This window comes from Pezoporus occidentalis, unplaced genomic scaffold (assembly GCF_034315485.1).
Source record: "Pezoporus occidentalis ecotype Australia unplaced genomic scaffold, CSIRO_AGI_Poc_V1 ctg429, whole genome shotgun sequence".
Taxonomy (NCBI): Eukaryota; Metazoa; Chordata; class Aves; order Psittaciformes; family Psittacidae; genus Pezoporus; species Pezoporus occidentalis.
Window position 1 is genome coordinate 73,491 of NW_026915757.1, and position 15,859 is coordinate 89,349.

Genomic DNA, 15,859 nt, shown 5'->3' on the forward strand with positions numbered 1-15,859 from the left:
TTGGAGCCTGGTACCAAAGTGAAGAGACTGTTCACCTTGAAAAGTGGCTTTTTGCCAGTACCTGAGCAAAATTCCATGTTTTGCATTTCCTCCTGAGCACACAGCCCCTGGTCTCCTCCAGAAGCCAGTGGCTGACAAGAAAGCCTGGCCCAGCCAGGACAGCAAGTGGGAAACTGTGCAAGCCCACACGCAGAGCAGCAGATGGTTCAGCAAGTTCATACTTACAAGTAGAGAATCCACTTGTTCATGCCCTCAATTTCATACAAGCTCTCTGTCTCTGACCCTCCTTCATCCAATGGCATCATACCTAAGGAAGAAATGACATCCAGGCTTACCTTGGAGCCGCTGGGAAGAACATGTGGGAGGGAACCTCTCCCAGGAGCACACCAGGATGAGCTTCCCCATCAGAAGTGAAATGAAGAAATGCTGTCCCAGGGAGACAGCAGCAAGAGCTTGGGCAGAAAGTTCTGAGTATCAGGTGCAACCAAGTAGGAGGCACCAGGAACATCTGCCCTGCAACAAGAGAAGCAGCAGCAACCCAGAGAAGCATCCTAACAAGACAGCTGTGTGTGTAAAGGCTCCTTTAGTGTGAGATACTCCCAGCACAGAGAAAACTGGGATCAGCTGTGATCTGAGCAAATGCTGAACAACAGGAAGTTTGTAACAGCATTTTATCTTTCCCCACTGTTTCCAGAGTCTCTTTGCACACATGTATTGCTCAGCTTGAGGCATCAAATGTTATTTCACCAGGCAGAGTGGCAGAGCACTCCAGACCTTGTGGAGCCTTTGACTTGATGCCTGTGTATTCACCTTCTTTCCTAAGCCACTTCTAATCCATTAAAAGCGTTAAACAACACCAAGAAATTCCTGTATCTGTTAGTGTTGGAAGTAGTAACCCAGCTCTCTGCCCTGCACTCAAAAGTGCACATGCTGCTCATGGCTTCTCATGGCTCTTCCAAGTGCATTTTGTCAAAGGATACCTAGGTCTTGCTAGAAGTCTGCAAATATTAAATACAGTGGGTAGGGTGGAGATGAGGGCCAAGCTGTTGTTAGTTAGGGTCAATAAAATGATGCAGGAAAGAAAAAGAAAAAAAGAGAGGAAGGAAACTGTTCTGCAGAAGTCAAAGTATTTTTGTCACAGGGTTTCAAGCAAAATGAGTCTTTGTAAGCTCTCCAGACATCTCTACCCTGCCTCGCTAGGATGGCCAGTGTTAGGAACCCAACCTGCACTTGGTCTCAATGACCAAGAAGAGCTGGTACCTTCTCCCCTGGCCCGGTCACTGTCCATGACCTCAGCGTGGGTGATCCAGTCCATGTAGCCCTTCAGATCCTCCTCCAACTGCTGCTTCTCCCGCAGTTTCTGAAACGTGCCGCGTGACTTGGCCTTCTCCCGCTCTTTGGTGAACTCGCTGGGACAAGGCAAGCAGCAGAGTGAGACCAGGAGAGGGGTGGTGTGGAGGTTCCATACCACAGCCCTGTGCCAGGCCTTGGAGAAAGAGAAAAGCCTGGAGTATCTCACAGCCCAGTGCTACCAGTAGATTGCTCCAGTGACTTTCACCTTCCTCGACCCTGTTCCATGATTCAGGATCACGGGGGATCACCACCTGATGCCTGATGGCAGGCAGGGTTTCTTCCCCACCACTGGCTGATCTTTGGGAGCTCCTTGCTGCAGGATGCTGTGGTTGGACAGGCCAACTAATGCTAGACATTGGAGGCTGGGGGAGTTCTCCAGCCCTGCTAAGAATTACAGCAAGTGGGGTCTCACCCACTGGGGGACAGAAAGCTGGTCCAAGCTCTCCAGGTGGGGAAGGTGAGCTCATCACATGGCAAGTAAACAGGACACTTTTTTCATTGTAACATGGAAAAGACAAGTCTGCCAATGCTGGGGTGGGGCGGGGTGGTGGTGGTGGTGTGTGTGCTACTCTTCTCATTCTTCCTTAAATCAATTTATTTTCAATGCTGGTATCTGGCAGGACTACAGAGCTGCTACCCAGCCAGTTTGGTGTTGCCATGTATTAGCAATAGGCTTCAGACCCAGTAACAATAATCAGACATACAAAGCTTCAGGACTTTCTGTGGATTTTCTTGATCGCAAGCATAATTTAGCTATATTTAAAAAAAAAATAAAAAATCAGGTACTTTGCTGTGCCTACAACTTACTCCAGGATCAGATGACTGTGATCCATCTCATCCTGCTGAAACAGCCAACCTCATGCAAGGGGCAGGTGCTTGTGGTCTGTCTTGTGGTTTTGAGCTTTGCTTTAGTCATATTAATACCCAATTTGATTTAATCTTGTGCAGTTGCACGGTTCTTGCCATAGAAAAGGACTAACAAATCCATGTAATTAGGGTATTAGAGACGATGAGTGTGATCCACTTGCACAAACAGGATTGAAAAATATAAAAATGACCCTGAGCTTACACAGAACTGAGAAGAAAAGCTCCTCTCACTCCCCAGGATAACACCACTTCCCAGTAACACAATCAGTATGCTGGCACCTCACCACGTCAGTGCTTAGTAGGTTGAGTAGTGCACCAGCGATACTTTGTGCAGAGCAGCTTTAACTGTACTGTGGGAATTAGCCCTAATTGAGTCATTTGGCATAGAAGTCTTAGGATCATTGTAACCAGACACATGGTAGATCATTATTGTATTTGGATGAGACTGTGGAAGCATTAATTACACTAACAATAATCCCCTGCATTCATATCAAAGGTGTTTCCTGCACAACAGGATGGCAGCGCTGTAGGTACCAGTGATACTGAGGGTCTCAACCCACAGCTCAGGCTTTCTAAGCATGCAAAAAAAAAAAGAAAAAAGAAGGAGAAGGAGGGGAATGTAAGTGGAAAAGGAACAGAAATTTTTCTGGACTTCCTTCTTGCATAGTTAAAACTAGCCAGTGGCCACACTCTGATCATACTGGCACAGAGAATGGACAGGGTGGCACTTACCCACTGAGCACCCCCAGCACTAGGTTGAGAACAAAGAAGGAGCCAAGCAAGATAAGGCTGACAAAGTAGATCCAGGGCCATTCATTCCCAATAGCATCATTTACCTGGCAAGGAGAGAGGCAGGTGAAGCATTCTGAGCACACTGGTTGCTGTCTGTCTCACTATAGAGCCTCCCTCAATAGCCTCTATGAGCTTTGTCCCCTTTGAAGGGAGTGCTGGGGATGACAGCAGATAAACCTGAGCATTGGCTTCTTAGGACTCTGCATTTGGTTTTAGCAGAGGTAAAGCCAGACCCAAGCATTTTGGGAGCAGATTTAAACATCAGCCCTATGCCTAAGCCTCAGCAAGACAATTTCCCAAGGACTGTAAAGCATGGGGTTTTGCTGGAAGAGCATCCACCAGCCAGCTACTGCTGTGCCTGGCCTGTACCTCTTCACAGAGGTGAGAGCTGAAGCATTGCTGCCGTCCATCTGGAGAGCAAAGACAGCTTGGGCAGTGCCTGCAGAGATGAGGAGACATTGCTTGGCACATTATGGAATGATGCTTGGTGGGGACAGGATCTTTCACTGGCAGAGACCTAGCCCTGCTCTGGGGTCCTGTATCCTGGAGGGAATTCCCCATTCTGAGGCAAAACCTCTGCTGAGCTGAGCATGAACTCCAAGCTGCTGGAGCTTACCCAGTAGAGGACTTCTGTCCAGCCCTCCATGGTGATGCACTGATAGACAGTCAGCATGGCAAAGCCAAAGTTGTCGAAGTGTGTGATGCCATTGTTGGGCCCTGGCCACCCGCTTCGGCACTCAGTGCCATTGATGGTGCAGTGGCGCCCATGGCCAGAGCTGGTGCATGGGGCTGGCTTCTCTGATCCCACTGTGGCAATCACATCTGAGGGGAAAAGTCATGGTGTAAGCTGCAGGTCAGGTCAAGTAGAGCAGGTCCCAGCACCTCCTGGGTCCCCTTTCACCACCTCCTCACACCACATACCATCACCAAGCTGTGTGCTATACCAAACATCAGTACTGCCACACTCCCAGGCCAGACCAGACTTTCCGCTACCCACAGAACCCTTGTGGTCCCCACAGCAGCCACACAAAGACATCTCTGCCATACTGAATCCTGCCACAGACCTACCTGTCCTTAGGTAGTAGCAGGTCTTGTGCATCCTTCCCTTGAAGAGCTCTTGCCCAACAATGGCATAAATGATGATCATGAAGAGGACCAGCAGGGCAATGTGGAGCAGGGGCACCATAGCCTTGATGATGGAGTTCAGGACGACCTGAAGACCTGCACCAAGGAGAAGAGAGAGGAGCTCGACTGCTTCCTAAACAGCTTTGGGTGTTTATATCCCCACCAGCCCCTCTGCCAAGCAGCTTCTGAAATGCCCCGCACCAAGGGAAGAGGGGCACACGTGGGTTGGGACTGAAATCTCTAAAGCAAGAAATCCTTTCTCTGCCCACAATGCAGACCCCAGCAGAGCCAGAGTCCAGGCAGGGCTGGAGGCTGCTTCATGCCCCTCCCTCTGCCCCCCCCCCCCCCCATCAGTCTCATCCTGGCTGTGTCCACGTGAGTTATGAGAGAAGGAGATTCCTGCCCTGAGAAACTGGAGTGATGTCCTGGCCCCTTTCATACTGGCCACCCAAAGGTGATGACACTGAGCCATGGAGGGAGCTATATGTGTGCCGACCTGCAGATCCCCAGTCTTGAAAACCTGAGGATAAGCATGAACCTGTGGCTTCATCCAGCAGCAACAAGAGATGTGCCCCTCAGCCCCCAACCCTGGCCAGGCACAGGGGTTCAATCCATTCATGCTGGTAGGGCACCCAGCACCCACTTGGCACTCCAGACACCAGGCGCAGGGGTCTCAGCACACGAAATGCTCGCAGGGCCTTCACATCAAAGCCGCCTTTTCCCCCTGAAGACCCTCCCTCCTTTGCGTTGAGCTTCTCCAGGGTCATGGTGATAAGCCTGAAAGAGCCAGGGCACAAAGCAGGGAAGGAAGGGGGAGAAGCAGAAGGAAACAGAACAAGAAAGAGAAGAGCATGAGGATGGAAACCAGGACATCTGTGCTGAGGGTTCAGAGCTCTGAAGGCAAGAAAGTGAGGGACATGATTCTGTCAGCTGTGCTTAGGTGGGAACTCTTGGCTAAGTTCAACTACTGTGGCTGGGCACCCCTTCATTGGGTTCCACCCTCACTGCTGAGCACATGGGGACCCTCCCATCCCCTCATGCCCTCTCCCTGTGTGCTACAGCCTGGAGGACCCCATGCTCCTCTCATTCTCCAGGGCAAGAAGACCCAAGAGGTGTGAAGGAGTCATAGAGGAAGTTAGACAAGGATCCCAGGGGATGTCAGGCCATGAAAAGGGGGCCCATGGGAGAAGACCATGAACTGAGCCTACAAGTTGCTCCCAAACCCACTTGCAGTCACTAGAAAAATCAATGTAGCTGACCGGCTATGGACCAGGCCAGACACAAGCTGAGTACCAGTAGCTTCCTCTCCTTGCATTACCCTAGAGACACGATGGAAAAGTCGAGCACATTCCAGCCATTCCGGAGGTACGCATCCGTATGGAAAAGAAACCCATAGGCAATTATCTTGAGCATGGCCTCAATGGCAAAGAAGATCAGGAAGGCATATTCGATCTTCTCCTAGGGATTGGAAAGGGAAGAGGGAGAGGATGCTCCATTAGAGCAGACTGTCACCTCCCTTGGTATCACCACCAAGCATGTCTGCCTCCCACCTTGCCTCTGGAACAGCCCCTGCTGCCACCAATCTGTGATCCCACCCCAGCATGGCAGCAATACCCTGGCCACCTGTCATGGTCTGAGCCCAGCCAGAAACTCAGAACCACGCAGCCGCTTGCTCACTCCCCTCCTTTCCCACCCTGCTCCTGGAGGGATGGGGAGGAGAATTGAAAGAATGTAACTGCAATGGGCTGAGATAAGAGTGACCACTAACTAAGGTATAACACAAACCACTGCTGCTGCCACCAATAATAACAAGGGAAACAACAAGGGGAGAGAACATGAAACTAAAACGGGAAAAGAAAACAATAAACACAAGGGATGCCCAATACAATCGCTCACCACCCACCGAACGATACCCAGCCCGCCCCGAGCAGTGATCTGGGCCTTCCAGGTAACTCCAAGTTTCTATAGTGGGCATGACGTGCTGTGGGAAATACCCCTTTGGCTAGTTTGGTTCAGGTGTCCTGTCTCTGCTTCCTCCCGGCTTCTTGTGCCCCTCCTCCCAGGCAGAGCATGAGAATGAAAGTCCTTGATTGGAGTAAACATTACTGAGCAACAACTAAAACCATTGGTGTTAGCAGTGTCATTTTCATGCTAAAGTCAAAACCACAGCACTGCACCAGCTACCAAGAAGGAAAAAACTGACTGCTACAGCTGAAGCCAGGACATCACCAGATGCCACTCTGGCCTGCAGCATGATCTGATTCCATTCAGTGCCAGGACCATGCTCCTGGGCTGTGGGTACCAGTTCTTACAAACTACACCCGTAAAGCCACCAATTCCCAACCCAGCACCCAAAGGTGCTGGCCCAGGGCACTGCACATCTCTAGTTCTCCTCTCTGCTACCTCATCCTCTCATTCTCCCACAGCCTTCCTTGTTCAGGCAGCACTGATGCCTTGTCCTCATCCTCCCCAGATGAGGGCTTGCTGGGTCTGTCCTGGAGACACCACACAGTCACCAGGGAACAATCTAGCTGCACTGTGTCTTCCTTTGTGCCCTGGGCTCTCAGGGAAGGGCTCAAGAGGCCCTGCCTAGTGCCAGGCAGGCACAGTGAACTGCTAATGCTGGCCTGGGAGTTTGGAATAGCTCACTCTTCCCTGGAGCCCATCCAAGAGCTGCCTGTGCCCACCTGGTTCTGTCTGTCACTGCAATCACTGCCCTTGCTGCTAACGGCCCTTTCCAGACTGGAATTAAATCCCTCTGAAGCAGCCAGGTGGACTGGGTTATTTATATTGCTGGTTTTACATGGCCCCTCTCCTCCATCCGCACCCCACAGAGGACAAGGAGCAGCCCAGCTTGGGATCTCCAGGGAACTGAACCCAGAAACGCAGAAACATCTGAGACCAAACTGAAAGCAGGCCTCCAATGGGGAAGGCTGGAGTGCTCCAAGCAAGCCTTCCTCCCAGGGTCCCTCTGGCTTGCCAAATGGAAAATGCTGTCCATTTATGAAACCATGGCTCAGATAGGAGCATTGCTGGCTCTATTACCACATTGGAAAACAGTGGCCATGCCAAGTGTCCCTGTATTACTGTCACCCATAACAGTGCCAGTTCCTTGCTGGATCTGAGAGCAGCAATGGTAAAAGCTGAGACCTAAGTATTGTGATTATCGATGTTATCAGGGCTTTGTTTTCAAGGTTTTAGCAAAGGCAACTCAACACTACTTCTCTCCCCCACTTATCAGTGACAGATCCCCCCTAGTCTGTTCCCAAAAGCCTGTCCTTGCAATCCCAGACACGAAAACACAACTATTGTGAGGATCATTTCATGTACAGAGGCACTGCAGAGCCACACCAGCAGCCAGTGTTGTGGTGGGGTATCTCCCATGCTGTAAATGCAGAAGACATGGGGGAGCCCCCTGAAAACTTGCTGCCACCTCCAGCTACCAGCAGAAAGAAATTAAGGGGTATTTTGTCCTGGCAGACTTTATACCAGGTCAAGGACTGCATGTCCTGCACATCGTGCAGACCCACTTCATATGCCCAGCTTGATTTGAGCATCATGGAATCACAGAGTGGTTTGCTTTGAAAGGACCTTAAAGCTCATCCTGTTCCAACCTCTGCCACAGGCAGGGACACCTACAGCAGGTTGCTCCAAGCCCCTGTGTCCAACCTGGCCTTGAACACTGCCAGGGAAGCCACATCACCCCCATCTTTCTTCCCTGGTGGGAGGCTGATCAGTGAAGGGAGGCAGGGCTGCCTGGTACATCTGGGATTGGGTGTGTGAACAGCCCAGTCTTCAAAAAGCCACTATAAAAAGATGGAGGTCTTTGTAACACAACAGGCTGCTACACACACATATACTTCAACGATGTTAGGGGACACAGAGTAACTTGACCTGCGGGTGCTGAGTGAGCCGCGGAGCAGCAGGAATAACAGCGTGCACCATGTCAGAGCAATGTGACAGGATACAGCTCCAGCCTGCTCAGCAGTGTCAGCTTCCAGGGCCCACAGTCATGCAGGGCTGTGCAGAATGAGCCCCATATCCAGGTTAGATGGGGCTTGGAGCAAGCTGCTCTAGTGGAAGGCCTCCCTGCCTGTGGCAGGGGGTTGGAGCTGGAGGAGCTTTAAGGTTCCTTCCAACACAAACCAATCTGGGATGTCTCTAGTGTATCCTCACAGGTAACAGAGGGAGTGGGACTTGAATAAAGCCTCCCAGCCTGGCCAAAGTGCTCTGACTCAGTTTCCCCTCTTCAACAATTTCAAGGTCCTTAGTAGATAAACTCAATTCTCTCCAGAGAGAACTGGGCAATGAAAAGAGGCAACTACAAAAGTGACAGGGAGAGACAAAATGCATTGCAGCATCTCCAACAAGCCTTTGTTGCACTATTTGCAGGCTCCATGCAGAGCCCAAAGCACAAGATGATGGGGCTCTGGTTCAGTTCTAAGCTGGGATTGCTCCTGCAAAGCCACCAGAACTTGATGGCAGTGACATGCAGAGCAGGGATGAAAGAACAGAAGCCTCAGGCTGCCAGGCTCCTGATCCAAAGGGCTGCTGGCATGGCAACAGGATGAAAAATCCCCCAATTGGACACAGCCGAAATAATCTAATGAATATAAATAAGATGCAATTCCAGTTATATATGACATTATGCAGCTCACACCCGCCTGTCTCCCATCAATGGGTCCTTTCTGGACAGCATCATTCCCCGTCTGGTAACACCACAAGGCGAATTGCTGCCAGGTTGCCTCCCTGTCACGCCACACTGCCACATGCTGCAGCTCTGCCCTTGCATCCCGGTCTCAGCCAAATCCCAAACTCCTTCCCAGTGAGAAGCCTCCATCCCTGCTGTCCTCACCTCCTGCTTTCCATGCTCAACCTGCTCCAGTTGTTTTTTCTTTGCTTCTTTAGGGATAACTGCACCCTTCAAACCCTGCTGTGCCCCCTTGCCAGGGAAGAAACCAAACCCAGCACACCAGAGGCTGAGTGAACACCCCAGGAATTAACTCTCTGTGGGTATGTTTAATTCCCCTCCTCTGTGGGAGGGAATTATAGGTCCTCTGTGGACCTATTTTGCTTTTAGTTCTAAAAGCCCTAACAACACATTGCCAACAGTGACACCCCTTCTTTTTCCAAGGAAATGAGAAGTAAAAACTATCTTCACTGCCACTAAAAGACTGTTGAGGGAAAGAGATAAAAGTGGCTCAAGGAGCTGAAAATCACAAGTAAAACCTTTGTATTTTGCATCTCAGATTCTTTGCTTTAACATCTTTCCCTGCAGTCTCTAAAGAACAGGCAAAAACCAGGTACTTCTTTAAGTCACAAGTCACCAGCAACACTGGCACACACCTCTCACCCCACCACTGAGGATTCACTTGGATTCAGACACTAATCTCAAACTCTCAATGAAAATCAGTGTGGATTGAACCACAATGGGGATCTGAAGAGGGAAAAGGAGTGGCAAAATAAAAACAGTGCAACAGATTGATTTGGATCACATCAAAACATCTTGTTCCAAGGAAAACAAAGTGACTGGCAAAAAACGGAATAACTGATTGGAAAGGAGCAACCTTTGTGCTTAAAAAGGATGAAGTTTCCCCCTCTTAAATAAGAATTACCAAAATTAAAATACAGTTTGAAAATGAAAGGTCAGAAAATTTTGTTCCAGACCTGCTGAAACAAACCATTTGAGCCTCTCTGAAACAGGATTTTTCCTTTTGGAAGTGTCACCATAAAAAAAAAAAAAATGAGGGAATTTGTTCTTTTTTGGCATCAGTTCTTCCTTCCTGTGTACTTCACATCCCAACCTGCTGCCTTTGAGCTCAACCTAGGGGTGGTTTCAGCATGCTGAAAATGCATTTTGCAGAGGTTTCTCCAGCAATCTGCCTCCCTCTGATTTCGCAGCATCTCTCACTAGACCAACAATGCCTTAATACACCCCAAGGGGCAGCAGCAAATGCCCCTACAACAGGTAGTACTATCTTGCACCCATGATACCTCATCCCTGGCAGTGTTCAAGGCCAGGTTGGACAGGTCTTGGAGCAAGCTGCTCTAGTGGAAGGTGTCCCTGCTTGTGACAGCGGGTTGGAACTGGATGAGCTTTGAGGTCCCTTCCAACACAAACCAGTCTGGGATTCTATGATGCTAGGCCGTACAGTGACCAGCTCTGCAGAGCCCTCAGAGCTGAGCACTTGGCTGTCCAGCAGGACAGTGGGAAGGGCTGTGTCTTACCAGGCTGGAGTTGGCAATGTTGGTGTCATCCTCAGGCATCGGCAGGTAGATGGCCAGTGCAACACAGTTGGCAAATATGGTCAGGAGGATGATGATCTCGAAGGGTCTAAGAGGAAGCATTAAGGAGTGAAGACAGGGAGAAAAAGCCCTGTTCTGTCTGGGTATGTATGGGGAAACCTCACTGGCTATGGGGAAACAACCTCCCCCTGGGTTCCAGAGGGAGCAGTCAAACTTCACCCTCTGCACGTCCTCAGTTGCTGCCCATGTCTTGGGCCCCAAGGGAAGGAGGCAATGAGCTTGATGAGATGCAGAGCCTGGACACTGAGCACATGGCTTCCGGAGAGGGGCAGCTTTGGCACAGGATATATGGGAAGGGGGCATCAATCAAAAGACTACAGCAGAGAAACAACAAGGGGATGGGAGAACTGGTAGTGCCCCCCTCTTCATCCTTCAGCAAATCATCCTAAAGGGTGAGGACCTTCTTGCATAATGTAGACACTTCAGCAAAGCATCACCCTTTGCAGAGTGCTGGCCCTGGCTCCCTCTGTTCTCTGTGAGGGTGACTGTTGAGTGACTCTCCTCAGGAGTGCCATGGGCTGCAAGTTACCATAGTGCTCAGCCTGAGCTCCATCCCTCTCCCTAGAAGGTGGAATTGTGCTATTTGGGCCTTATGACACCTCTGAATAAATGGGGTGAGTTTCTATTTCCCCCTGAAGGCCCTAGAATGGGCATCTGGTCAGTCCCAGGCTCCTGCTGCTGTCACTGCTCTGCTGGGCCACCAAACCCTCATGGTCAAGCTTCAGCTATCACGTTCCTGAAGCCCCAGAGAGCTCCAGCACCTCACCCATGGCCAGGCTCTCAGCCTAGGGGCTCCACTCTGTTTCTCTCAGCATGGTCCAAACCTGTGGTGCCCTGGGAGTGCAGCAGAGTGGTCAGAAGAGGACAACCATCATTTCTTGCTATTTGACCTTATGCTGGTCACATCCAGGCCCTGTTGCAGCTCTGAAGTGCTTGTGTGTAGCCACCACACCATGCAGCTATGCACACACCTATGAGCAAAGGGGTATCTTTCACTCATTTAGTGGCCTCATACTGCCACAGTGACAGCATGAGTCCAAAACCTCTATGAAACATTTTGGTCACAATCTTAAAGTTTCCTGGCCAGTAATGTTTCCTGACCAGTACATCCCAGTTATCCTGATCTTCTTGCCTTGCCAGTACCCCTGGAAGCCACTGACACTAAAAGCAGATGGAGGAAATGAAAATGTTGGTGCAGCTGCGCATTGGGCCAGACCAACCTGAAGAGTAAATGAATAAACAGTGACATAAATCAGCACATTCTCCTCCAGCCTCTTCTGCTCTCCAGTTCTACCTGAAAACACCCACACACTGTGACCACAGCCAGCAAATACCCTCATCAGTTGTTCGGAGATCTCTCCTCCCTGTAAAGACCAACCTGCCACCAAAGGCAAAGTGATAAATCTCACCCAGCAGGTAAGGAGGTTCCAGGACAAGGATTTTCCAACACCCCCATCTCACTTTGGGCAGACCTTCCAAAGGAGAACAGCTCCCATGGACATGCTCTGTGGGGACATTCAGGGCACAACCATGTAGATTAATGCCACCAGCACAACCCTCCAAATTCTCCCCAGCAGAGGGTCTCTGCAGCCATGCTGACACTTCCTTACACCATGGTTAACCAACTCCTTAGCTCAGCTTTCCAGATAAGTATGCTGAGCCCTGCCTTGAGCTGTGGTGGCCATTCCACTATCCAAACCAGTATCACAGGACACCTAGGGCATCCTGTCTCCACACCGGCTGAGTGCAGTCAGTTACAGGTTATTTTGCCTTTTCTGGACACTTCTATCCATCAACTTGATGACACTTCAACACTAAAGTCAGCTGGAAAAGCTGTTGCAGGTAACAGAGCAGAGCTCAGGGGTTAGAGTCTTCCCTGCCTGCTCCAACAGGATGAGATGAACCCTCCTTGAAGGGCAACCTGTCTTGTAAACTGGAGCTGAAATAAGCTTGTTATTTGTGAGTCTGGCACTGTTAGTAGGTGGAAATGCAGTGGGACAGATAAAGAGGCACATAGTGTCACTGTGGATGGTACTTCTGCCTCTGAGCCAGAGCCTCAGCATCCTCCACATCTCCTTACCCTGCAATCTCACTACTTCCTCTCCAGCATCCAAGGGTGCCAATGTCTGCCCTGCAGCACAAATGAGCTCCTCAGCACCTTGCATCTCTGTGGTCCTCCAGGGACCTCAAACTCCCCATTCATTTGCCTTGAAGTCCTCCAAGCTGCAAAGCACCCTGACATACTGGGAGGGAGACCTCAAAGCTAGACATATCCCATCAACTTGCTGGGCTAGCTACTGAGGACACAACACCCACCAACATGCAGAGCACCCAATTTCCTTGTGCTAACAAATGTGGGGCTTGAGATGTGAGCAAATTTCAGCATAAACCCCCCTCTGCTTCAAGCCAGCCTGACTTTCACCCACCCCAGGCTGAGTGCAGTGATATTCTCCACTCTCCAACTGCTTGGACAAGATCCTGTCCCACTCATGTGGCTCAGCTTTGTGCTCCAACAGCAGTTACACAGCAAAGATGAACCCAAGGAGCAGGAATATCTCCTGCCATACTGACCCCAGATGCCAGGTATCCCACAGAAATGCTCACAGCTAATCTCTCCTTGGCAGCTTGCCTGAAGACCACAGGAACTGGAACAACCCCGTCATGCCTTGCAGACCCTAATCCCTGAATGAGATGAGGCCAGCTTGGTGCATGTGGGTATAAATACAGCAGGCACTGGAGAAACCCAACGCCCTGGATTATTTGTCTGCCAGCGTCAGGATCCCCTGCACCTGCACCCTTCCTGGTGGGACGCTCAACCTCTCCCTTCCATATTCTCCTTCCAGGCCACCAGTGTGGGAAACAAAGACCCCCACAGTGCTGCGCACTCTCTCTGGCATGTGTTGACTCAGGATGAGGAATGTGTTTGAGCATGTTGGGAGATGCAAGCCCTATTTCCAGCTCTTTCCCTGACACTAGGGTGTATGCACAAATTTCTTCCCTACTCAGTGCCTATTTAAGGCACAGACACAGATTATTAAGGTACAGAGCCTTCCATGTGCCTGTAGAACAACGCAGTCCTCAAGCCACAGAAGCAGAGACAGAGAATTCACCCATCTTAGCTCTGCTCCCTCTTCTCTAAGGACAGAGAGACCCTTTGAAGTGAAGAAACAAGGGCTCAAACTCCATGACCAGCACAGCACCACCACAAGTGTGAGCATGTCCTGAGACCCTGCAAATGGGCACCCCAGGCTTTCAACAGGATGTCATCTCTGGCAGCGTAGGGACATGAGTTTGGTGCTTCCATGGCTGCACTACATGGCCAGCAACACAGCCAGCCTGAAAAGAGCAAAGCCTGGCCAGGGCTGGGATGATCTGGCCATGAACATGCAGATAGGTTCAGCAACTGAAACGAGAGAAGTTGGGGTGGAAGAACAGGATTTGCTGAAAACATCTCTAAATTCCATTTTTCTTCCTTGAGCCCAAATGTTTTCCTGAAGCCAAAGTGAAAGGCTTCGTCTCCCATCCTCTTCCTTTCCATAAAATACAGGTTAACAAAGCAGTATCAAATGGCCTAAAATAGTGCCTGGCTGGGTGGCAGAAGGGTGACATTTTGGTATTCCTATAATACCCCAGTGAAAAGATGCCAATGAAAGAGCAACCACCCAAACTCCATCCCTAAATTGAACCAGAGGCAAGAGAGATACTGTCCCTCCAAAGAGTATCACTCACCTGTGACCGCAGTGCCAAGGAGGGCTGGGAAATGGGAGGCTGAGAAGACAGTGGTGTCACTAGGATTCAGGGAATGCTGTCCAGCCTCCCCAGGACAGGGAGCAGCTCTGGGATCAGTAGTGACACACACAAAGAGCCCTTCCACAGCTTACCATGATCTCAGTACCCATCCAAAACCTCTCCCCTGGGGCAGCTGGTTGTCCCCAGCTCTGTCCCCAGCTCCCACTGCCCCAGCCAGGCCCCCCTTCCTCTGCATGGCCCTATCCCCATGCTGGGATGGACACCGTACCTCCTCCTCACACCTAAACCCTCTCCCCTCCCTCAGGCTCTCCCCAGCACAGCTCCAGCCAGCACAAAACACATTCACTCACTCCCTCAAGCCCCTTTTGCACTCAGCCTTTCCCCACAGCACCCCACTGAAGGTCCCCATGGCCTCACCTGCTACTCAGCCCCAGCTTCCCCCCGACACGAGTACTTCCAAGCCCTCACAAGCAGAAGGATACTTCCACTCCACGATGCTGATGCACGCCTTCCGCAGCGGGTTTTGCAGGGTTAAGCAGAACAGAGCGCGGGCTGGCCGTGGGGCCACTGGTGGCACCGGTTTCTTGGACTTCTCCTTCTGTTGCCTCTTCTTCACATCATCCTGGGGAGAAGCAGGCTCCATGGTGTTCCTTTCCTAGCTGTTTCTGCCCCTCCTGCCCCACGGCTGAGCCCCCCTTCCCTGGGTCCCAGGAGCTGGAGCTCCTCTGGATCCCCCTTCCTGCAGCACCGGTACAGAGCTCTCTGCACCAGGGACACAGGGGGGGCTGTACAAACACACAACCCATGGGTTTAAATTTAGCTCCTGGTTGGCTGCTGGTGCGGTCCCAGCTCCCCAGGCAGCAGAAGGGCCCCTGCAGCTGTTGCTTCTTTACCAAGATCATCGGGTGAGTGCTTCGCATGCCACTGCCCTGGCTGGGTGGGAACAGGCTACCCCGCGCTGTCCCGAAAAGCAAAGTGTGTTAGTCCCAGGCCAGCTCTTGCCCCAGCTCTCCATGCCCAAACTGGGGAGCTGGGATGCATGAGGAAATGCTTGCTGAAGCACATTATTGAAGGTGAGATAAGAGAATCCCAGACTGGTTTGTGTTGGAAGGGACCTTAAAGCTCCTCCAGCTCCAACCCCTGCTACGGGCAGCGACACCTTCCACTAGAGCAGCTTGCTCCAAGTCCCTGTGTCCAACCTGGCCTTGAACGCTGCCAGGGATGGGGGCAGTGTACCTGAAAGGAGCTACAGGGATGCTGGGGAGGGACTCTTCATCAGGGACTGTAGCGATAGGACACGGGGTGGTGGGTTCAGACCGAAACAGGGGAAGTTCAGGTTGGCTCTAAGGAGTAAACTCTTTCCTGTGAGGGTGCTGAGGTGCTGGCACAGCAGCGGCTGCCCCGTCCCTGCCTACGGAAACCTGCAGCTCCGCCAGTGGCCGGGGCGGGGGGGGGCGGGGCAGCCGGTGGCTCCCGGGCGGGGCTGAACCTGGCCTGGACTCTCTCCTCAGCTGCCGAGCGGAACATAGCCGAACCCAGCTGAGTCGAGCCGAGCCGAACCGAACTGAACCGAACGGAACCCAGCCGAGCACAGCCGAACCGAGCCGAACGGAACCCAGCCGAGCCGAGCACAGCCGAGCCGAGCTGAGCAGAGCCGAACTCAGCC

General features: G+C 51.4%; 1 protein-coding gene across 8 annotated transcripts in view; it reads right to left on the reverse strand.

Annotated features, from left to right (window-relative positions):
* CACNA1S (calcium voltage-gated channel subunit alpha1 S) overlaps window positions 1–15,034 on the reverse strand; it is a 41,554-nt gene extending 26,520 nt beyond the window's left edge. For 2 of the 8 annotated variants that reach the window (XM_062634499.1, XM_062634497.1), the window contains exons 1-9: window positions 14,676–15,030; window positions 10,366–10,471; window positions 5,456–5,595; window positions 4,781–4,914; window positions 4,081–4,233; window positions 3,629–3,834; window positions 2,953–3,056; window positions 1,261–1,409; window positions 336–513 (exon numbers count right to left, since the gene is read on the reverse strand). In XM_062634499.1, the coding sequence (XP_062490483.1) occupies window positions 336–513; window positions 1,261–1,409; window positions 2,953–3,056; window positions 3,629–3,834; window positions 4,081–4,233; window positions 4,781–4,914; window positions 5,456–5,595; window positions 10,366–10,471; window positions 14,676–14,836 (1,331 nt within the window). In that variant the 5' untranslated portion in view covers window positions 14,837–15,030. Of the gene's footprint in view, window positions 1–225; window positions 308–335; window positions 514–1,260; window positions 1,410–2,952; window positions 3,057–3,628; window positions 3,835–4,080; window positions 4,234–4,780; window positions 4,915–5,455; window positions 5,596–10,365; window positions 10,472–14,675 lie in introns of those variants that run through there. The other 6 variants (XM_062634502.1, XM_062634500.1, XM_062634501.1 and 3 more) reach the window with 5 other exon arrangements.
* Between the last annotated feature and the right edge of the window lie 825 nt (window positions 15,035–15,859).